At 43.8% G+C, this 24,749-nt stretch overlaps 1 protein-coding gene across 21 annotated transcripts in view; it reads left to right on the top strand.

Annotated features, from left to right (window-relative positions):
• The window catches only part of CACNA1D (calcium voltage-gated channel subunit alpha1 D), a 375,944-nt gene that overhangs the window by 172,564 nt on the left and 178,631 nt on the right, over positions 1–24,749 (top strand). For all 21 annotated transcript variants that reach the window (XR_009552983.1, XR_009552982.1, XM_060203128.1 and 18 more), the window contains exon 4: positions 24,546–24,685. Coding sequence is in view for 19 of the 21 variants with exons in the window: in XM_060203128.1 (XP_060059111.1) it covers positions 24,546–24,685 (140 nt within the window). In the remaining 2 variants the exon portion in view is untranslated. The remainder of the gene's footprint in view (positions 1–24,545; positions 24,686–24,749) is intronic.

The following is a 24,749-nucleotide window of genomic DNA, read 5'->3' as shown; positions in this document are numbered from 1 at the left end:
CAAGCATTTCTTTTTTTTTTTTCTTTTTTATTTAAGAAAGGATTAATTAACAAAACCATAGGGTAGGAGGGGTACAATTCCACACAATTCCCACCACCCAATCTCCATAACCCACCCCCTCCCCTGATAGCTTTCCCATTCTCTATCCCTCTGGGAGCATGGACCCAGGGTCATTGTGGGTTGCAGAAGGTAGAAGGTCTGGCTTCTGTAATTGCTTCCCCGCTGAACATGGGCGTTGACTGGTCGGTCCATACTCCCAGTCTGCCTCTCTCTTTCCCTAGTAGGGTGGGTCTCTGGGGAAGCTGAGCTGCAGGACACATTGGTGGGGTCTTCAGTCTAGGGAAGCCTGGCCGGCATCCTGCTGGCATCTGGAACCTGGTGACTGAAAAGAGAGTTAATATATGAAGCCAAACAAATTGTTGAGCAATCATGGACCCAAAGCTTGGTATAGTGGAGAGGAAGTGTTAGGGGGGTACTCACTGCAAACTCTAGTGTACTTCTGCTTTCAGGTATATATTTTGCAGTAGTTTATGGATACGTGTGAACATATGCTCTCTCTCACAGAAACTGGTGTATATCTAGGTTTTGGGACTTTGTTAGAAAGTGAACCACCTGAGATGAAATTAGAGTATACTATGAAAGGAAAGGTCTCATCCAAGTAATGAAGCTGAAGGGTTGTCATTCCACACGTGAAGTCTCTGGACACAGTCTGAAGTGAAGCATGTTGAGGTGGCAATCGTTGTGTTGGTTAGGTTGTCATCAGCAGATGCAATATTATTTGATATGGATTGGGAGAGGCATATGGGAAAGTGGGCCCTATCCAAGAGTTCCAGGACTGGGGGAAGTAGAGGCTCTATAGTGGAGATGTGAGGTTCCTGCTGTCTTAGGGTTCAAAAAGACAATTGATAGTTAATGTTATCATCACATTATTTGGTAATTGTGTTAACTTTGAAAAGTCCTTTTGTTAGGGTTTGCTGTACAGTACCCAGTATCTTGTATATAGCTGTGCTATTGGTTGCTTCTGATCTACTTGGTCTAGGCTTTTGAGAGAGTCTGCATATCAATTACACAGCCTATATATTGAAAAGATTCAGTTTGTGTTTTGAGAAACTTCGAGACATACAATTAATTTTCCCCCTCTCATATTAATTAGTGATTTATATGACTACATTTTACTAGGAGTGTACATAAACACCATTCCCGCCACCAAAAGACTGTGACCCATCCCTCCCACCCACTCCCACTCCCCACTGGCCCAAGAAGCTGCATGTCTACTCCTCACCACAGGGTTTTTACTTTGATGCCCTACTTACAATTTGGTCAGGTCCTGCTTTTAGTTTCCCTTTCAGATCTTCTTACTCAACTTCTGTTGATGAGTGGGATCATCCCATACTCATCTTTATCTTTCTGACTTAGCTCACTTAACATAATTCCTTCTAGCTCTGTCCAAGATGGGTCAGAGAAGGAAGGTGGGTTCATTGTTCTTGATAGCTGCATAGTATTCCATTGTGTATATATACCACAGTTTTCTCAGCCACTCATCTGTTGTTGGGCACCTGGGTTGCTTCCAGGTTTTAGCTATTATGAATTGTGCTGCTATGAACATAGGAGTACACACCTCTTTTTGGTTGGGTGTTATGGAGTCCTTGGGGTATAACCCCAGGAGAGGAATTACTGGATCATATGGAAGGTCCATGTCTAGCCTTGTGAGAGTTTTCCAGACTGCTCTCCACAGAGGCTGTGCCAATTTACATTCCCACCAGCAATGTAAAAGGGTTCCTCTGTCCCCACAACCTCTCCAGCATTTGTTGCTGCTGTCCTTTTTGATGTATGCCATTCTTACAGGAGTGAGGTGGTATCTTAGTGTTGTCTTAATTTGCATTTCTCTGGCAATCAGTGACCTAGAGCAGTTTTTTATATGTTTGTTAGCCTTTTGGATCTCCTCTGTAGTGAATGTTTTGTTCATATCCTCTGCCCATTTTTGGATGGGGTCATTTGCTTTTTTGGTGCTAAGTTTGCTGAGCTCTTTATATATTTTGGTGATTAGTTTCTTGTCTGATGTAAGGCATGTGAAGATCTTCTCCCATTCTGTGAGGGGTCTCTTTGTTTGTTTAATAGTTTCTTTGGATGTGCAGAAGCTTTTCAATTTGATGTAGTCCCATTGGTTTTTTTCTGCTTTAGTCTTCCTTGCAGTTGGGTTTGATTCATCAAAGATGTCCTTGAGGTGTAGGTGGGAAAGAGAGTCAAGCATTTCTAAAGTGATACTTGAGTGTCATTGTCAAAAGTTTCACCTTAGCTACTGTTTTGGCATTTGATGGTGGATAAGTTCTTTCTTCCCTCCAAGCCTCAGTTTATTAATCTATTTCACCTGTGAAGGAGTCTTCCATCTGTATGAGATTTATTTATTTATTTATTTTTGTCTCCAGGGTTATCACTGGGGCTCAGTGCTCCTGCAGACTATTTTTTCCTTTTGTTGCCCTTGTTTCTCATTGTTGTTGTTGTTACTATTGTTGTTGTTATAGCTGTTGTTGATGGGTAGGACAGAGGGAAATCAAGAGAGGACAGGAAGATGGGGTGGGGGTGGGGGAAGATAGACACCTGTTATTGATGTTGTTGTTAGATAGGACAGAGAGAAATGAAGAGAGGAGGGGAAAACAAGGGGAGAGAAAGATAGACACCTGCAAATCTGCTTCTCACTGCTTATAAAGTGACCCCTCTGCAGGTGGGGAGCTGGGAGCTAGAACCAGGATCCTTATGCCAGTCCTTGTGCTTTGTGCTATGTGTGCTCAACCCATTGCACTACCATCCGGCCCCCTGTTGGTTGTTTTTGATCATTGCTTCACTTTGTGATCCTCTTGATTCCCTGTCATTTGGGTTGAGGAGGTGGGTCCCTTTAGTCTCTGCCCCCGACACCTGTCAGTCTCCACAAGGATAACAGCTGGTTCATTTCACCCTCCTTCTCACTGCTTGCCAGACTGTGGCCAAGATGCTGGGCAGTGGCTAATTGTAAAGGCTGACTTACTTGGGTCCTGGGTGGAGTGTGTGTCCACTTTTATTTGTGGTGTTCTTAGAAGATGAGGTACTTTGTGCTTGTTTTCAGCAAGAACCTTCATCCTCTAACACCTAGGCAGCAAGAAAACATCTCACCAAGCTCCTTTGTCCATACAAATTAGTTCTGACCTAGCCTGGCCAGAGCCCCTAATGCTGACCCTGCCCCAAGCCCTCAGGGCTGGCTTTGCCTGCTTTGGGTAGCTTCTCTGTGATGCTGTTATTTGTAATAATTTGATGATGGCGTCTTGTTAGAATGATGGGCTGTGTGTCTTCTTCAAGCCTCATACAATCTCCCCGCACCCTAGCCATTGAGTATCAGCACACACACTGTTCCAGGCCTGCCATACATGCATCAGTGACAGCATGTCCTACCCTGTTCTCAAACACTAGTGCCATGGCACCAAATGAGTTTGGCAGTAACTATCATTTTAACTCATTTTCAGTGACTATGCATTTTTTATATAGTCTTGCAGGAACTGTATTTAACTTTTTTAAATACAGAGTAAAAACTGAAGATGTCTTTGAGAGTAGTGAGGAGTCAGGTACCTCAGGATCCTTTAAAGAATATCCCCTGGGAGTCGGGCGGTAGTGCAGAGTGGCACAAAGCACAAGGACTGGCGTAAGGATCCCGGTTTGAGCCCCCAGCTCCCCACCTGCAGGGGAGTCGCTTCACAGGCAGTGAAGCAGGTCTGCAGGTGTCTTTTTCTCCCCCTCTGTCTTCCCCTCCTCTCTCCATTTCTCTCTGCCGTATCTAACAACAACGACATCAGTAACAACATCAGTAATAACTACAACAAAATAAAAAATGGCAACAAAAGGGAAAATAAATAAAATATATAAAAAAAACTTAAAAAAAATATCCCCTAAGTAGCTGTTGTTCTCAAATCTGCCATCTGGTATTGGAGCATGTGGCTCCAAGGGAGCTCCTTGCCATGTGAGACTGATGCCTCTGAGGTCACTGTCACTTTACTACCTGTGTGTTCATGGAAAAGCAGCAAGGGAGAAGTCTCAGAACCTGTTTTTTAAAAAATATTTATCCTGGGGCAGGGCCAAGATGGTGACTTGGAGGCAGATGCTGGCGTGAGTTCATACAACAGTGGCTGAATAGGGTAGGATGTTGGGCCTTCAGCAGGATGGTGAATAAGGGGTCCTAAGTGTGACACCATGGAGGGGTCCTATAGCTCAATCTTGGATTAGAAAACAGAGGAAAAAGAAAGGAAATCTTTTGCTTATCTGAAGCGCACCCCTCCCCCCCACCCCATAACCAGACCCCAGGGACTGGAGTGCTGCTCCTAGCAGGCTTCCCGCTGAGCTTTTTTCTTTACCAAGATTCCTGGCTCACCAGGGGTGTCATTCCAATCCTTTTCCTTTTTGAGTTCCTTCTCTCCATTTTTTTTTTCTAAGTGGCAGGGGCTCTATTTGAGTGACAAAATATCTGACCAATCAGAGCCTCACCTCTGCCTGGGAAAGACTACCTGGAGGTTATTTTGTTTGTTTGTATTTAACAATTGGCTGTCAGCTCAGGCTGTCTGAGTCAATCTGGAGCCATCTAAGCTGCAGACTGACTGTTAGGGTTTTTTACTCTATTCTATTTTATATTACCTATATATATATATATATGTATATATATACAATATATATATATATTCCCCCTCTCCTTCAGGTTGACTGAAATTAACTTATTTTTTCCATTGCTAGGTGACTGGGTGTCCTATCCATTGTGAGAGGAACTTGTTTCACTCTACCTCTTCCATCCACTCTCCCCTTTTTGCCTCCTCCTAGCTACCTCTTTCCTTTCACTGCTGTCTTTTTTCTCATTCTTGTCTTCTTCCTTCCTCCTTCTGCTTTCTGAATTCACTGATACTCGTTTGTGAATTATTTTGGGGAAGAAATCTGACTCAGAGTGGACTCTGTGTGTGTTTCTCTTCTCTACTTCCCTTTCTCCTCTTGCTATCCCTAGAAGTTACAGTGGACAGTAGATTTGCATAATTGTCTATTCTTGCTTTCCCTTTTTTACTTTCTTTTTCATTTGGATTTGGTTGCTATTTTTTCTTGGACTGGAGGTGTTTGGCTAACTGGTATTGGTTAAACTGCATCAATCCTTGCTTCAGTTACTATTGTTGTAATTTCTGAGGTTAGTGACTGTTTAACATAAAGGTATTTAGTATAGCGTGACTTGTACTCAAAACACAACAACTGAAGAATAACAGAACAGAAAATAAGACACATCAGTAAAAAAATGTTTAAATCAAGAGCAAATAAAGCTTCTACTACAATGAATCAAGACAGGAGCCCAGAAGAAACTCCAAATCAGTCAGAAGTAACCATAGATAAGAAAAGTATGCAGGCTCCCCACCTGCAGGGGAGTAGCTTCACAGGTGGTGAAGCAGGTCTGCAAGTGTCTATCTTTATCTCCCCCTCTCTGTCTTCACCTCCTCTCTCCATTTCTCTCTGTCCTATCCAACAACAATGACATAAATACCAGCAACAATTATAACTACAACAACAATAAAAACAAGGGCAACAAAAAGGAAATAAATAAATATTTAAAAAAACAAAAGTATGCAAGCAATAGTAAATCTAATAATCACAGAAATGAAGACAACTATGGAGGAAAGGGCTATCAGAATTAGCGAAACAACAGATGAGGCCCTCAAGGAAAATACTAGCTACCTCAAGGTAATTAGAGAACTGAAAGCTGAAATAGCTAAACTAAAAGGTCAATTAGCAGAACAAGCTAATACTATAACTGAACTGAAGAAAGAAGCAGAGGGAAGGGAAAGTAGGCTAACAGAAGCAGAGAATGGCAAGGTATCTATCAAGCCCTGAATGAAAAAGGGTTTCAACCAAGGATAATATATCCTGTTAGACTTTCATTCAAACTAGATGGAGAAATCAATACCTTCTCAGACAGACAACAGTTAAAGGAGGCAACCATCACCAACCCTGCCCTGAAAGAGGTTCTAAAAGACCTCTTATAAACAAGAACATCACCATAATACTTGCCATATATCAGAGCAAATAAAAAAGTTGTTGAATAATGGCACTACAATACATTAAATCCATAATATCAATACATAATACAATATCAATCAAAGGCTTAAAATCATCCATCAAAAGGCACAGAGTGGGAGGATGGATCAGAAAACTTAACCCAACCATATGCTGCTTGTAAGAATCCCACCTGACCCAATAAGACAAACACAGACTTAAAGTGAAAGGATGGAAAACTATTATAAAGGATAATGGACCACAAAAAAGGCAGGAACAGCCATTCTCATCTCTGACACAATAGACTTTAAATTAAAAAATGTCTATCCCTTGGGGGACCAGATGGTGGTGCATCTGATTGAGTGCACAAGGCCCTGGGTTCAAGCCCCTGGTCTCCAACTGCAGGGGAAAAGCTTTGTGAGTGCTGAAACAGTGCTGCAGGTGTCTCTCTGTCTCTAACCCTATTTCCCCATTCTTCTTAATTTCTCTCTGTCTCTATCCAATAAATAAATGAAGATAATTTTTTTTTAAAATAAGTATTTCTTTGCAAAGATTTTAGCTGACATCCTGGCACATAAATGTTACACTATTCATCTTGGGTATTTTTTCTACATCTATTTGCCATCAAGGTTATCCCTCGGACTAAGTTCCTACATGATGATTCCAGTGAACCTGGTGTTTTTTGTTTGTTTGTTTTGCTTTTGCTTTTGTTTTTTGCCTCCAGGGTTATTGCTGGGACTTGGTGCCTGCACTGCAAATCCACTGCTCCTAGCAGCTATTTTCCCCCTTTTGTTACCCTTATTGTTATTGTTGTTATCATTGCTGTCGTTTGTTGGATAGGACAGAGAGAAATTGAGAGAGGAGGGGAAGACAGAGAGGGGGAGAGAAAGATAAACAACTGCAGACCTGGTTCACCACTTGTGAAAGGATCCCTCCCTCTCCCATGCAGGTGAGGAGAAGGAGTTTGAACTGGGATTCTCATGCCAGTTCTTGCACTTTGCACCATGTGTACTTAACCCGCTGCGCTACTGCCTCCCTCCCTTTATTTAGCCTGTGATGGAGACAGATAGAGGGAAAAACAGATATTTCAGCAGTCCTCCATTGCTCATGAAGCCCCACCCCCACTGCAGGTGGGGACTGAGGGCTTGAACCCAGGTTCTCACACATGGCAATATGGGCACTCAATCACATGTGCTACCACCTTGGCCCTACATCATTCATTTTAGAAGTAACAGACCTTAACAATCCCAGCATTCTCTTTATTTTTCTGACCTAGAAGTAGAAGCGCACGGCATTCTGACCCACAGACAGGGTTCAGAGAAGAGGGCAACACACTTCCCCTGTGAAAAACCAGCTAGTTAGTATTTCAGCTTTATGTGCCAGGTAGCTTTTGTCACACAACTCTGCAGTTACAGTACAGAAGCTGTCACTGACAGCACCTAAGTAAATGAGGATAGCTGTTTTGCAGTAGAGCTTTAGTTACCAAAACCTGGCTTGTGTAGCAGACATGACCTCTAAATCCTAATCTTCTCAACTGTGTGTGTCTAGTGAGAAAAGGTTTCAAGTTGCTGTAGATCATGTCTTTTAATCCACAAGCACAGCACTATTTGCCTGTTCACCTCCCAGCCCACATTTTTCTTTAATTATCTTTTTTTTTTTTTTCATTTTTTGGCTTAGAGACAGCCAGAAATTGAGAGGAAGGGGAGCTAGAGAGGGAGAGAGACAGAGAGACATCTGTAGCCACTTGTGAAGCTTTCCCTCTGCAGGTGGGGACTAGGAGATAGAACCTGGGTCCTTGTGCATTGTAATACAGGCGTTTAGCCAATTGATCATTACCTGGCAACCAGGGACAAACACCTGTCAAGTGTCTCCAGCTCCCTGCATCTGTCCTTACCTCTGATCTCATACATTGGTATTCAAAGAAGCCAGTTACAAGGAGACCCATTTAAACAGATAGCAATGCATCTTAAAGATGATCTAACCTATTATTTGCTAATCTTTTTGAGTAGGTTTTTATTTAATATTATCTACTGGTCAGTGCGTTCATTTTCTCTCCCCCCCTTTTGCATAATCATCTCTACAGTTTTCAGTTGTGTTTTATTTTAAAGTGGAATGAGAGCTAGAGGTACATGAGAAGGAAGCCGAGAGCAGTTTTAAAGGTTTGTGTTTCCCCCCCTATTATTTGCTGCCAACTCATCCATATATAATGATCAAAGACTCAGCTAACAAAATCCTTATCTATTATACTACTTCCGGAGAATTCAACTTAGTTTTCTTGGGAACAACAACTGTATTTGTGCTCATAGCTGCCATCTGAATGTCGTGTTCAATTAAGTGAGACCACTGATGGACAAAACCTGTAGACAGGAGCCCATATGCCCTGCCAGGTCAGTGTGACATGAGCATTAGTCATCGTCTTTTACCTTGGAGAAACTTTAAGGATGTCAGTTTACCTGAGCAGTCAGTTAAGAGGAAATCATATAGAAAAGGAGACAAGACCTGAATTTTGGTCCTAGATAACCAGTATAGTAACGGCAAACACTTACAGGGCCCAGCCTAGGTTCCTGGCACTGCACATTATTTCATTTATTCCTTTGGCAATGCTTTCAGGGATCAGCAAACCATGGCCCAGAAGACTGAAGTGCTGGTTTGGGCCAGACCAAGCAGGAATTTTGAATCCAAACAATCTCATTGCAAATTCACTTTGCTACCCAGTTTAGGACAATTGGTAGCCAGAAGTCCTCTAGCAAGATTTTAGGTTTTTGTCTTACCTCTCTTGAATGGATTTCTGATTCTTTTTTTATGATTTGTTTTCATGAGAGAGATACCAGAGGGTTGCTGAGCTCTGGCATATGGTGGTGCCAGGCTTTGAACCTGGGACCTCATGCATGCAAGTCTGGTATCCTACTGCTTCAGTGTCACTGGGCCCAATACTTATTGCTTTAAAGTCAATAGAATACCCCAGAAGTGGGTTAAAGTCAGTAGAAGAACCCAGAGGTGGGTCAGTAGGTAGAATATATGCTTTACCATGCATCAGGCCCTGGCACTATAAAGGAGCACAGGGGAACTCCATGAAGGGTAGAGCTAAAGTGGTGATTTGATTTCTTTCTCTCAAGATACAGAGGAAAAATTGGGTTGGGAGGCAGTTGTGTGTGTGTTTATTCCTCAGCATCAGATAAAAAGTCAATAGCAAGTAGTGGAGGCCTTACAAAGAGGATATAAACCACTTGTTTTTCAGAACTCATCTGTTTACCATTTATAATAATTAGGGTTTGTGTTATCTCACATCTTTCTCTTTGTACTCTAGTCTGGGCTTTGCAAAATGCAAGACCGGATGTTACAGTTGAACTATTTGTTCTGGATTTGGACTTTTTTTTTTTTTTTAAGTTTGGCATTTGAAAAGAATCACAAGTTCTACAAAGTAGTAATTTCCAGACACTTGAGGTCTGATTCACCAGCACTACTGTAATTAAAGGAAAACCTGTACTTGTTTACCCCCATTTTATCCTATCTCACCAGAATGTTTTATAAATAGTGAGTTGGGACATTTAGAACATAGCATTGGGTTAGCTGTCAAAGTTTTCATGGTCAGATGTCTCAAAGTTATCCTAGTGATATGATCCTAGCAAGACATTAAACTGAATGACTACAGAAAGTGAACTCCACTGACTTCTTAAGGCAGTGTTACAATTCAGAATCAAGAAAGAAGTAGCTTGCCAGTTCTCTAAGGAAGGGGTGCCTTTATGAAGTAAAAAGATTGAATGTCACGATTCTATTTGGTCATGGTGTTAATGAATTTTGAATTGAGGCAGTTGCGATTAAGCCTGTTGCCTTTCCCAATGTTAATCATTATTAAAATGAGGATTTATCTTGGTGATTACGAGAGCATTAAAAAGGCATCTGCCTGTACCCAGATGAGCAGGGTAGGTGAAGTTTTGCACTTTCCTCTATTCACACAGGCCTTTAGTGGTTTGTAATTTCAAGGTGCTTATTTGCTTATAGTTCATCTTGTGTTTTTTGAGCCTCTTACTATTTTTGTCATAAGGTACAAGTATTGTGACTTGCGTTTTCTGAGCCTCTTACTATTTTTGTCATAAGGTACAAGTTTTTTGGGGGGTGAGGCACTACTTGTTAGGTTCCCCTGGAGTCTTAGTACTGTGACAATATAAAATTGGCCTTAATTTGGAGCTTGGAACCCCTGGGGTCTCAGTCATGCAAGTCTGTTGCTTCACAGTCTGTCCAGCCAGATGTTTAATTGTTTGAGTCAGTAGCAGGATCTGGTAGATGATTCAGTGTGTAGGACACATTTCTTAACTGTTGGCTGTAAGTCCTAGAACTTGAGGAAACCCTTCTGCTTAACATTTTAGCACAACCACCAAGCCAACAGCAGTGACTTTACTCAGTGCTCCCAGCTGGATATTTCCTGCCAGCAGTTGACTTTACTTGCCCCAGGTTGGTGGTGATGTTCCCACCCTGAGGATTTTCATGCTTTCTCCAGGGTTGCCTGACTGGTCAGGGGAAGAGCCAGAACTGGAACTTTTTCACTAGCTGTCATTTTTTGCTTCCTCCAAAGATCTTTTGAGACAGCTCATTACAGTCCAAAGAAAGCTAAGCATTCACCTTATTCCATGAATGATGACACAAAACCTTGCTTTGAGTTGCCTTAGCTGCAGAGAAACATTTGTCCTCAAAGACCACCTTGCTTAGAGGACTCCCTTCTGTCCTCTTCTTCATGTTCTCTTGTGAATTACATCCCAGCACAAGCATATGTCTCCCTCTTTCCCATCCTCACCTTCTGCATGTGCTCCTAGGAGCCACTGGATGAGGTAGGCAAGATGGTCTCATTTTGTCTCCCAGGACAGTAGGCTATTTACCCACTACTCAACCCTGACCTGAATCTCTTCTCTTACCTCACAATTCCCTGCTTCCCAGTGCAGTCAAATGTAATGAAATGCACCTTCATTCCTGTCACTCTCTGAGTGTTTTCTCTCTTTATCACTATTGGGTTTGCTTCTTGGGTGCTTAGCTCTACATACAATTAGGACTTATTAGGCTATGTTATAGACATATATAAGAGAGAAGTACAACTCAGTAGCACTGCTCTGCCATTTATAATGTACTGTTCCCCACCCCCCTTTTGTTTTCCCCTGGAGTACAGCTCAGCTCTGGTTTATAGTGTTGTGGGGAATTGACCTGAGAGCTCAAAGCCTCAGACATGAGTCTGTTTGCATACTCAGTACACTATCTCTCCTGCCCTAATGTCCTATTCTCAAAACTGATTTCATTGTTTTTATGGAACACACACTCAACTCCTCTAATCTCTGCTCTGGCATATGGCAATGCTGAGGATTGAACCTGTGGCCTCAGGCATGCAAGTCATACATGCTTAAAGACTGAGCTAACAACTTTCTAGGAGCTTACTGCTGAACCACTTCCCTGGCCCAGTGGCTCCTTATTTAGATGCTTTGTAGAGGATACTTGGGAAGAAGAGTGTGTGTGAGCCAGCCTGAGAATAAAAGAGTGAATATTTATTCCCAGTATTATCTGCTGATGGGTTCAGATTCTTGGCTTTTAAAACTGTGCTCCTCAGTTTTGGGTTTTTTTTTTTTTTTGTTGTTGTTGTTTTGCCTCCAGGTTTATTGCCAGCATTATGAATCCACTGCTCCTGGAGGGGCCATTTTTTCCCTTTTGTTGCCCTTGTTGCACTTATTGTCATTGTTATTGTTGTCATAGTTGTTGTTGTTGGATAGGACAGAGAGAAATCAAGAGAGGAGGGGAAGACAGAGAGGAGGAGAGAAAGATAGACACCTGCAGACCTACTTCACTGCTTGTGAAGTGACCCCCCCTATAGATGGGGAGCTAGGGGCTGGAATCAGGATCCTTTGGGCTTTGTGCCTTGTGTGCTTAAACCACTGCACTACTGCCCAGCCCCCAGCATTTTCTTTTATCTTGGCATTCAGCAGTAGATACATTTTACATTGTAACCCCTATACATGTATGAATATGTCATCAGACACATACATATGATGAGTATATCCGTACTTCTACTGAATTAGATGTCTTGTATGTTAATTTTTAAATTGCTGGATATAAGCCATAAAATTAATTTCACATAAATTTCATTTAAAAATACTCTCCTCCACTGCAGTAAGAATTCCAGGAAGATAGGCAAATATTTTCCTCCTTCCTGTAATTGGTGCTCAATTCATTTTGTCAGCAGATTCTACTCTCTGTGCATATCATCTAGAGAAATATTCTTCTGTACTCAGTAACAATTTCATACAAGGGATAAGATGGTTTGCATCACAGGTCTGATTTCCTTTTATATTAGCAATTAGAAACCTCAGAGACCCATTCATAAAGATACCTCATAGTACATATTTCTGTAATGGTCTTTTCCTAACTTCCTTCCTTTTCTATGTGACTTTATTTTCCTTTTCACCTTTGACTTGTGTCCTGAAATCTTAGGGTTTTGGCACCAGGTGGTGGCACACTTGGCTGAGCATATACATCATCATGTGAAAGGAATGGGGCTCAAGACCCCCAGTCCCCATTACAGAAGGGAAGTTTCATGAGCAGTGCTGCAGGCGCCTCCCTCTCTCCCTCTTCCATCTCTGTTTCTCTGTCTCTATACAGTAAATGAATAATAATAAACTAGGAGTTTCAGCTGATTCTGTAGTGAAAAGCTCAGACAAGTGAAAGCTAGAGATAGGCAATCTACCACAACCAAAGCCTCTCCCCTTCTGGGTATCTGAACTGCAGTCTGGCTTCTGAAGATCTTTTCAGACATCAAAAAGGTCTACAGTTCATGCTATTCCTCAAATGTCGTGTCCTGGGCACTGTATTTTTTTTACAGCCACCTTTTTTTTCTTTTTATTATTTGTTTTTCTTTTATTTTCTTTATTAGCCACCTTTTAAATTAGCCATATGGCTTTCCCTTTTCCACCCACTTCAGATTTTTATTTATTATTTTATTTTTTGCCTCCAGGGTTATCGCTGGGGCTCAGTGCCTGCACTACAAGTCCACTCCTCCTGTGTCCATTTCTTTCAATTTTTTGGATAGGACAGAGAAATTGAGAGGAGAGGGAAAGATAAAGAGGGAGAGAGAAAGATAGATAGCTGCAGACCTGCTTCGCTGCTTGTGAATTGGCCTCCCTGCAGGTGGAGATCTGGGGCTTGAACTGGGATCTTTGTGTAGGTCCATGCGCCTTGTACTATGTGTGCTTAACCTGGTGTGCCACCACCCTGTCCCCCACTGCACTTCAGATTTTTATTTCCTGCTGCCTAAAGTATCTGTTTTGGAGCCAGCCACTTAATAAATAATAACCGTTAAAAAGAGCAGTGGTGACGATTAGCCCGAGCCACCTGGCCAAATTAAATCCTCTGGTAATGGCTCTGGAACCCCTTATTTGGGAGAGAGAGACTAGCATTGCTTGCAGAAGGGCTGTGTGGCTCCTGAGTTTGGGAAAGAGTGACAGAATACCTCTTCCAGCCTCTGGGAGGCACTTAGTGACAGATGAGGGAGGGTTTTGTCTGGCAGGACCAGATCAATGCAAATGACATTGCTCCCCACTCACTGTAACTGTGTGGAGACTCCATCCTGCTCCCGTTGTTGGCTTTTGTATTGATTTCCACTTCAGGGCCACAAGCGTGTGATGCCTTTTTTTTTTTTTTAACCACCAGATGTCTTTTCAATTAACTTAATTTCACCTACTAATACTGCCATGAATTATAGGCATGGAATCATCATTCTTCTGAGCTAATGTATCAAGTGCTTTATCTCAGTTATAGACTCTATATACTTTTTGTAGCTTAAAGCCCTGATTCATCATTTATCCCCCCCAAAATTATCTGTGTTGTGATGGAGGGGAAAAGATGGCTAGGAATTAGGGCTCTTCACCCTAGGGAGGGGCTTTTATGGTGCAAAGCACCTGCTCCCCACAGCCCCCCTGGTACATCTATTCCTTGTGCTGAAGGGAGGGGCAGAGTCCATGGGAGTTTGCAGAAAGCAGATCCTGGCTCCTAAAGCCATGTGTGTTGCCTAGTTACCCTTATCAACAAACCAGGGTACTTGCTGCTTTTCATATTCATATTCTCATTTTACAGTGAAGACGCTGCAGCAAGGACTTGAGTGTCTACATCCACACAAGGCCAGTATTGGCAGAGCGAGAACCTTGCTCAGGCTTTGTGCTTCCCAAGTTCTTTCTGATCACTTGATCACCTCAAAGTCTGACTCCACAAAGGTTTAGAAGAGAGCAGTCCCACCCACCAGGCCCCACACTGGTACTTAGCAGCCTCATGGATGACTCACCTCCTGGGTACAGCCTCTGTTCATTGGGAGCTGTCCAGGTAACCCTAAGTTGAGGCCATCCTGGTGTGAGTGAGACCCCATAGAAAACTGGATGAGGGGAGCTGGTGTTGGTACAACCAGTAGAGTGCACATGCTACCAATCACAAGGACCTGGGTTCAAGCCCCTAGTCTTCATCTGCAGGGGAGGGGGGAGAGTTTCACAAGTGGTAGAGCAGTGCTGCTGGTCTCTCTCCCCTCATACCCCTCACTAGGAAGAGAAGGAAAGGGATGAGGAAAAATGGTAGTCACTGAGTGGGCATCAAGCCTCAGGGATAACCTGTTAAAAAAAAAAGTAGTTTCCCATTGCAGGGGGCAGGGGTGAATATCTTTACACCAGAGGTCATACATGTTCCTACTTAGCATGGACAAAAGAGATTCAGGGTCTGTGACCCTCCTGTGTGAAAGGTAAAGTGTAATCCCTTCCATACCTATCTACCTCTAATGTAGAGATTCAGTTGGAGTGAAAGATTGGAAAGTGTTTGCTGTGTACAAGGTGCTGTGTCCAGGTGCACAAGTGGAGTGAGTGTTTCTGGGGACAAGAAACAGTCAGGGACTACACTTATGGCTGAGAGATCATGAAACTGAACCATCTACAGATTTGAGAGCCTTTTCTTCACCTCTGGGCACAGAGAAAAGGAATGGAAGTGTTCTGGTAGAAATGCCTATGACTGGGCTTAAATGTATTCCGTTTCTGCCACTTGGAAATGAGTTGCTCATTTTTTACTCTTTAGCTGAGGAGGCAGATGGTTCATTTGGATTATTTAAATTTTGCTATTCTATGGGGCGATTTGTAGTCTCTGACGCAGGAACAATAAATGATTACTTAATTAAGACTCTAGCTTGGTCTTAAGAAGGCCAGCATAAGTCATACTACCTTTCCTGGAGATGGATAAGTAGTGAGGCCTTGCTCATTGGGTTCCCTTCTGTCACCCTTCCCTGACTTTTATTAGTTAGTTACCAAGATCAATCAAAGGAATTTTAAGACATTTCATATCAGCTGAACAGTTTGATAAAGGGGACGTAAAGAGGGCAAAATCTGCATAGGGTGGTTCCACTGATAAGGGAAGTCCCCTCTAAGCAACGTTCAAAGTATTTTCGAAGTAGCATTTTTTTAAGGGCATCTCAGCAGATTTGATGGCAATAATGATCAGCAAATTATGTACCCCACTCACTCACATCCGGTACCAATTGGTAGTGGCCAGGTGCTTTGGCTCCAGTGACACATATCTGTGTTTGAGGAGTCACAGCTCTCTGCTGGCTATACAGAATAATTAGGCCATAGGTTAAATAAGCCTGTGGTCAGTAAAGGCCTGACATGCTCAGATAACTTTCCTGGGTTTTCCCCACATCATATAAAACTAACCTAAGCTAAGTAAAGGAGAAAAAAAAGAGAGAGAGAGAGAGGCATTTGACAGATGTCACAAAATTGGGTTCTTTTGTTCCTTGGACAGCCCTTTGTAGGACACATCTTCTCATTCCCATCACTACCCTCTTTGGCCTGAGCTTTCAGAATGAGATGGAAAGCTTGCCACAGTTTTAACAAGAAAGTATAACTCTTAACATCAACTAGCAGAAGGTGAATGGAATCCTAGCCTGGGTTTTATAACTGCTGTTAGGAGTCCCTGGTAGTGAGCCAGAACTTAGCCCCAGGGGTTAAAAATGCAGCCTTGAGGTGCTAAGTAAGGCACAAATGTTAGAACACATATGTTACCATGTTCTTGGACCTGGGTTCAAGTTTCTAGACCTCACTTTCTTTTTTTTTTTATTTTTTAATCTTTATTTATTGATTTTGAATAGAGACAGAGAGAAATTGTGAGGGGAAGGGGATATAGTGCGGAAGAGAGACCGAGAGACACCTGCAGACCTGCTTCACCACTTGTGAAGCTTTCACCCTGCAGGTGGGAGCCAGGGACTTGAACCCGGATCCTTGCGCACTGTAATGTGTGTGCTTAACCAGGTGCGCCACCACCTGGCCCCTTAGACCTCACTTTCAAGGGGGAAGAAGCTTCACTGGTGGTGGAGCAATGATGCAGATGTCTCTTCCACGCCCCCATCTCTGTAAGAAAAAATGGCTACCAGGAACAGTGAAGTCATTGTATGGGCACTGAGCCCCAGTGATAACCCTGGTGGCAAAAAATAAAAAAGAAGTAAAAAAGAGCATCCTTGAGAAAGTGGCCTCATTTCCCCCTTTTCAACAGGTGATGTCATCTCAGCACTTAACACTCAGGTCTCAGGTCTTTCCTTATGAGTCGACACACAGATGTGACAGCTGTTGCCTGCAAGGACTTGATAGTCTACAACTAATAGATGACCGACCACATGTCAGCAGGCTTCTTTGCTCTCTGGAGCAGGTGCTCCTGAACTTAGAGACAGCACCTGGCTTTCATCTGCACTCTGTTATGCCTCTTTCATACTTACATGGTTAAGTGCCATACCCAATATGGTGACAGTTTTGACTCATGTGCTTCTCTGGCTGGTGTGAGATGCCCAGCTGGGCATCTGTGTTAGGAGAGTGGATTGAAGACCAGGGAGTGACGTCTGCCCCAGAGATCTGGAGAGCAGAGGCAGCAGTAGGGAGCCAGTCCTATACCCTGGTGTGTGCATTAGGCCTGCCAAAGGTAGGGGAAGGATGGTTCAAAGGAAATAAACCCCCTCCACCCTGAGTTCCCTAGAAGTGGGAGCAGGATATGTCTGGGTTTGTCCTACTCCATCTGCCCCAGTCCACTCAGCCTCATAGTGTCCCGCCTGGTGTCTGTCATAATCAGCAGAGCCTCTACCCCTCAGAATGCCTACCTCCTGCTCCAACTTCTAGGGGACTCAGGGTGGGGGGGGGGTTATTTCCTCTGCTCCCCACCCACAACCCAACATGAACTAGATTGATTTAATTTATTATTATTATTATTATTATTATTATTATTATTATTATTATTTATTCTTTTTTACCAGAACACTGCTCAGCTCTGGCTAATGGTGGTGTGGGGGATTGAACCTGGGACTTCAGAGCCTCAGGTATGAGAGTCTCTTTGCATAACCATTATGCTACTAGATTAATTTTATTGCCTTTTTATTGGAAAAAGTTAAACCAAAGAGATGAATTGGAACTTCAGGTTCAGCTTGATCCAGGAACTTAGAGCACCATCAAACAGCTGTCTGCTTTTTTACTGGAGCCTCTCTGTGTTTTTGATTGACTCTCCATTTTCTGGAGTGACTTTCTAGTTGTTAAAGCTTCATCTCCAAGTTCTCCTATTACTTCTAGGCTTACAGCTTCTCGGAGCTAAACACAGTCTGTGACAGGACGTGCCTAGTTGCTGAGTTGAATGTGCTGAGTTTGGTTCTGCGGTGGACCTGGTCAGCATGCACTAAGTCACATGCCTGTCCCCAAGCCAGAATCTGGCGCACAGGCTGCCTGTTGTCAATCTGATGCTGAGGGTGGGCAAGGAACCAGTCTCAAGCAGCAAGTCAGGGTGCTTTTATCCTGGGGTACTTGTGTGTGTGTATGGGGGAAGGCACAAGCCATTCCCTCCCCCCATTAAGCTGTTTGCTTTCACTTTTGCCACACAGTGGCCACCACCTTTTTTCTGGCATTGAGTAAGGGGGCTTGTGCCCTGAACATGCTTGTCAGCCCCTGCACCCTAGACCTGACAGCTTTAAATAGAGACAGAAATTGAGAGGGAAAGAGGTGATAGGGAGAAAGAAAAAGAAAGAAAGAAAGAAAGAAAGAACGAACGACACCTGTAGCACTGCTTCGTTTGTGAAGCTTGCCTCCTGCAGGTGGGGACTGAGGGCTTAAACCCAGATCCTTGCGCATTGTAACATAACCTCTATAGTTAACCCCTTTTAAACATGAGGAAACAGAGGCGCAAAAGATAAGAGACAAAAGATAAGAGACAACTAGAGAGTCCAGAAATGGCCTTGGGACAGAAATGGCAGCTAAGATGTGTGCCTTTAAGCCAGATGTGGAGTGAAACTAAGGCAGATGGACTAGCGGCCCATGTCTTTATATAAATGTGACATTAAACTCCTCACTGGAGGCTTGCCAAAGACAGGCCTCATGGGGACCCACAGGGGAGAGACTGCCTCTGATCATATTCCAGGGGCCTAGCCAGGCACTTCTGGGTTTCAGAGCTTCACTGGAGGCTGAGTTGGCTGGGCCTATGTTGGAGCAGCACAGAGCTCCCCGAGGTGGCTTCCTGGCATATATAAGGCAGCTAGTTAGGGTGGTTGTTCCTGGGCCCAACTGCCTTGGTGACCTTGGATGACACATTCTATCAGCAAAGAAGCCACCTGTCTTGAGTCCTGTTGTCACTGGTGGTCTCCCCCTGGGTCCCTGGGACCTCATGGTGCCTCACTGGGAAGAGTGCATATCATGGGGTTCATCAGAAATAAGGCTTTAGAGCTGGAAGTCTCATTCTGGTTCTTGCTGGAAGGGAGACCAGGCTGCAGGGCTCAGAGGCATGGGTGGGGGGAACAAGGAGAGACGCCACAGTGGGAGCTAGTAGAGTTAGGAGTGCTGCTCCAAAGATGAGAGGGCTGTGTGGCTGAGTCTTTGCTGGCTTTCTGCCAGCAGGTCAGGGCCTCAGGGAGCTGGGACTCAAGCTTTCAGAGGAGAGTTAGGAGGCTTCAGACCGGCTAACTAGTCTCTGGAGGGTGAGCGTTTATACTACAGCACTAATAAGAAAATTCTCCAGGACAGTAGCAGAGAGGCCCAGGGGTGAAGATGTACTACTCCTGCTAGTTGGCAGTTTCTGTCTTTCACAATTCTATGACCAGTTATCTGGTTGAGAGAGGCTTTTTCTTTAAAATATTTTTTTTTATATTTACTTTATAGTGAAAGAGATATACAGAGAAAGATATAAAGACACAGAAAGACCAGAACACTGCCGGGTCTGGTTTCTGGTGGTGCTGGGGATTGAACCTGTGACCTCAGAACCTCAGACATGACTATTATGCTCTCTTCCCAGCCCAAGAGAAGAATTTTTCAGGGTAAAACTTTGCTGTTTAGGGAACATCAGTCAGCCCCCACTACACTGTAGGAAGCTCCAGTGCTGTGGTTTATCTCCCTCTCCCTCCATCCCCCTCTATCTCTCTCTCTCTGCCTCTATTTGTATCTGAAAAATTCAACCCAAAGTGTGTAAAAGTTCTTTGACAGTAACAGCAAAAGGAAAAAAAAAAAAAAAACTAAATCCAACTTAGATTCTAAGCCTTTATTTCTACCTCAGATCTCATGGGACCTTTGATCCATATCTCCACCCAGGAAGCTCAGAGGAGAAGGGTCCCTGCTGGTGACTCCTGTCATGTCTTCTGGAGACATGACATTCTCATGTCTCCATGAATCCTCCTATTTCTATCATTCTTGCCCTTGCTTCTTTTTCCTTGTTTTCCTGTCTCAGCCACAGCCCTCCATACACTCTCTGTACCACTTCTCCTCAGGATTTCTGGAATATTCTCCCCTTTTCCCACCCCTCCCAGGAGCCTGACTTTCTTTGGTGATTTCCTTCTCAAATTACTAACCCGGGAGTATGGCGGTTAAATGCAGGCGGCGCAAAGCACAAAGACCAGCATAAGAATACCATTTGGAGCCCCGGCTCCCCACTTGCAGGGGAGTCGCTTCATAAGCAGTGAAGCAGGTCTGCAGATGTCTTTCTCTCCTCCTCTCTGTCTTCTCCTCCTCCATTTCTCTCTGTCCTGTACAACAAAGATGACATCAATAACAACAATAAAACAACAAGGTCAACAAAAGGAAATAAATAAATATTTAAAAAAAAACAAGGACAACAAAAGGGAAAATAAATAAATAAAATATAAAAAAATAATAACCCATTATTCTTTTCTTAAGTGAACAGTCCTTTTGTGAGGTAAAAAAAATTATTCCTCTTTCCTGTGTTATTTTTAAAGCCTTATTGAGAGAGAGAGGAGAGAGAGAGAGAGAGGAAGAGAGAGAGAGAGAGGAAGAGAGGAGGCACCACTCTAGAACACGTGGTGACAGGGATTGAACAGGAGCCTCAGGCTTGCAACTTCCCTGACCTCACAGCTGAGCTATTCCTCAACCAATTGTTGTGTTGTTTTAATTATTTTTTTAAATATTTATTTTTATCTCATTTGATGAACTGCCCCTGCGGCTACAGACAGACTATAACCCACATAGTCAATGACTGCCACCTCTCCAGATTCAAAGGAGGTCTCGAAACTTTACATTAGGCTCAACCTGACGCTGTTGACTGGCTACGGAAGAAGGGCAAACGCTAGAAGAAGAAGAATTTGATAGGACAGAGATAAATTTCATGGGGGAAGGGAGATATAAAGGGATAGACACACCTGCAACACTGCTTCACCACTCATGAAGCTTCCCCCTGCAGGTAGGGCCTGGGGGCTTAAACTTGAGTCCTGTGTCTGATAATATGTGTGCTCAACCAGGTACAGCACTACTTAGTCCCCCGATTATTATTCTTCAAGTGTTTTGTGTGTGTGTGTGTGCGTGTGTGTTTATTTTTGGTTTTGCTCTGCATTTACTTAATGAAGAGGTCTGTTTTTTTTTCCAAGAGCCATTTCTAATAGCAGCACCAGAGACCAGGAGGATGCTGGCTTATAGGCAGCTTGGTCTGCTCTCTGCTCAGGCTGAGAATTTTCAGCAGTCATCAAAGCACCATGTCTGTAATAAAGACTCACATTAAAGCAGGCTCCTATTCCTCTCCAGTTACATCAAGTAACTCACCAAGGATTGGGGAAAGAGAAACCAAATCCTTTACAAAGGAGCAAGGAGAGGAGGAGGACATGAGAAGGAGAGAAAAGAACCCTAAACAATTCAGTCACGCTAATGGCTCGGCATGATTGCAGCAAAATTACTTACAGACAAAAGCCAAAGAGAAGGAGAAAAAAACAGGCCGTGTCTGCTTAGGTGTACTCTTTGTTCCCAGCCTTGTTTTTTTGCTCCGAAAGATAGTGCTATGTTGATGTGGGGATGGAACTGCTGTGAATATTGATGCCAGGCAGCGCATGCTGCTGGGTTCCATGAGTAAATCAGAAGGATCAAAAGGAGAAGGAAGGGGCCGGTGGTGGCACACTTGGTAGAGCACATACTTTATTAAAATGCACAAAGACCTGGATTCAAGTCCCTAGTTCCCATCTGCAGGAAGGAATTTTCACAAGCAGGGAGCAGTGCTGCAGGTGTCTCTCCATCTCTCTCCCTTTATATCCCCCTTTTCTCCTTCATTTCTACTAAAAAGAAAAAGGAAGGGAAAAGGGGTGGGGAGTGGAAGAGTCACTGTACAGACCCATCAAATAAAAGGAGGTGGAGGGAGATTGTAAAAGAAAAAAATCAGTGTGTGCTGTTTATAGCATGCTTTCATGCTTTGTTCTAAGTTAGAACAGTATCTTGAAAACACTGACACCGTACATCTGGTGGTAGGTCTGATTTGAGAACTACATAGTGTTCACCTTGCTAAAGTGGCAGGATAGCTGTCCCCTCAGCTCTCAGAGTTGCTGTTACCGCCTCATTAAAGCATTCTTGACCCCCCCCCCCCATGCAATCCCATCCATCAGCATCCACGGAACAGGCAGACTAACCAGAGGAATCCTTGGAGGTCTGTGGTGTTAGGGCAGGGCAGGGGCCCTGCTGCTTTGGGACCAAGTCCCACAATGACCTCCTTCCCAGCCAGAGGGCACAGCCATCTGGAGAATTGGGTCCTAGTCTAGAAAGGCTGGGGAGGGGCAAGTGCCAAGCCCAAGCCAAGGAGGATGGGGACCAACTCGACTTGACATTGAGGACATGTGAACTCTGGCAAAGGAACAGATGGTGTGAAGCAGAGTGCTGTGAGCAGAGGATGCTCTGGAGGGCACGTTAGGAATGGCGGTACCTGGGAGGGAACCACTGGTGACTTGGCTTTCCTGTATGACCAGTGGGAAGTAACAAATGAGGTTGGGGGAGGTGTGAAGTCTTGGGGTTCAGCAGTAGTTGGATGACTTCCCTGGTGGTGAAGAGGAAGGGCGCAGTGTGAACTTGAGCCCCAAGCAGGGATTTCTGGGACTGAGGATTAGCAGTGGCTGTAGACTTAGAACTTGGGGTGACTGAGGCAGCATGTGACCTCTCCTATGATGCAAAAAAGTGTCCTTACCAGGAGGGACATGGACCTCACTTTGATCTTATTGGGAGTGGGGTGGGGGGTGAAGATTGGAGTGGGGGGCTCAAGATGCAGAATGGTACTTTCTGGCCTGCCTCTCTTGGGATGCTCTCTGTATACACATTTAATAGCTCTCACCTTTCCCCACCAGACTAAGATTTGTGAAGACTGTGGCCATAGTGTTGCTGGATAGGGTTGAATTGGCTTGCAATAAAAAGTATAGGGTACTGTCAATCCAGGGAGAGCTCAGGAATAATGACACAAGTTCAGATTTATTTGGAGGGAATGGTAGAATGGAGTACATACTTAGAGGGGAATGTAGGTAGATTCTAGGATGAGTCGCATGCTGCTAGCTTCAGAGAGTCCAGATTATATGGGGTTTGTCTAAAGAAAAGAGGCTAATATAACTAATGAAGGGCTTGGAGTAGGGGTGGGGGGGTTCCTGGGAAAGGTGGAATTTCCTTGGAATCCTCTTTTCTGATCACACTGTCCATTTGGGAACTGCCATGATGTCAGGTGCTTGATACTCCCCCTGCTCCAAGAAGCATGGAGACTTTTTGATAGTGATGTTATGATGGGGCTCAAGGCTACATGGCAAGCATCTCAGCTGTCATCTTGGTTGGCTCCAGTTAGCTCCTTCTAGTTCTTATTTACCAAAGTTCCAGTTCTTGGTTCCCAAAGGAAGTGGTCAGTCTTGTGATGTTGTATTGATAGGGCATTGAGTTGCGTGTCTTCCATCATGACTAATCTGTCCAGACTGAGACTTGTTTTCTCTGATCTGCAGGAAAGGTGTTCATTCAGTGTTGCTTGAGCCAAGTATATGTGACCTCTTCCCCTCAGCATCTTCATAAGTGAGTCCTCTGGTCTTCCATTTTCCTAAGGTGTTGGTAACTTGCCTGAGATCCCTACAGAGTAGAGTTAACATTAAGGCTTTGTGGCTCATACAGAAGGGTTTTAATTACTGATGACTTTAAATCGAGTTACCTAAGCAGCTCCTTGCCAGGGAACACCCTTTGTGAAATGAATTGCTCATCTCCCCGTTAGTCCAGATTATTATTATTATTCCTCCTCCTCCTCCTTTTTCTTCTCCTTTCCTCCTCCCTCTGCCCAACTCTAGCCTGTGGTGGTGCAGGGGATTGAACTTGGGACTTTGGAGCCTCAGGCATGAGAGTCACTTTGCATATTGGTCCAGATTTCTAATAAGACTAAAATTGTGGAAAGAAAAGCTCCTTCAAATGAGTCAGAAGTATAGACTTGCTGATGGTTGTATGTTTTCCCCCTGCTTCACAGAGTCCACCTGAGTTAGAACCAGAAAAGTCAGAATCACCTGGCCTGAGGACAACATCCTAGGTTTGTGGCCACCAGACAAGAAATAGACATTGGGGCTCTTCAGTGAGGGATGGGCTTGGAGGCTGAGCTCCTGGGAACATGCATGGCATGACCTCAAAGCAGGAGTCAGTAGTGAGAGGCAGCCTGCCAAGAAGCAGGGGGTTGGGCTTGCCATCCTGAATTCAGCACCCCATCTCTGCTGTGTGCATGAGGAAACCTAGGCACATTGGGAACATACCCGAGGTCACCTGGCTTAGAAGTCAGACCTAAACCAGGAGGAAGAGAGGATCCAAGTGGATGAACCCTCCTTTCTTCCAAAGGACACTCAGTTTGAAGTGCAGTAAGAACCTTTGTTATTCATGTGATGTTTCTGGAACCTCAGGATGGAAGACACATTGTGTTTTACAAATGTGTGTGCAAATAAAAAAACATGTCCATTATGTCCTGGGCAGACTCTCTGCACACACATCAGGGCAGGTGGCAAAATACAATCACACTACCAGGAATGCAAAGTGGTTGACACTGAACTGCTTGTGAGAAACTCACTGTCAGAATGAAAATGCTGTCCTGGCCCAGGTGCAAGGCTAATTGTTCCATTTCTCATAATGAAGCCCTGCCAAGGAGAAAAATTCTTATATCTTGAAGATACTGATTCTACTCTCCATTTATCTCTGCCTCCTCATTTATTATTTCTTCTTTCTTCACAGGAAAAAGTAGAATATGCCTTCCTGATTATTTTTACTGTCGAGACATTTTTGAAGATTATCGCATATGGATTATTGCTGCATCCTAATGCTTATGTAAGGAATGGATGGAATCTATTGGATTTTGTTATAGTAATAGTAGGGTAAGTCACTTTTATTTGGGGGGGGGGAAGTACTTGTTGGAGAAGTGGATGGTGGGGGACAGAA

Source organism: Erinaceus europaeus, chromosome 12 (assembly GCF_950295315.1).
Source record: "Erinaceus europaeus chromosome 12, mEriEur2.1, whole genome shotgun sequence".
Classification (NCBI taxonomy): domain Eukaryota; kingdom Metazoa; phylum Chordata; class Mammalia; order Eulipotyphla; family Erinaceidae; genus Erinaceus; species Erinaceus europaeus.
This window is presented reverse-complemented; position numbering and strand designations above follow the sequence as displayed.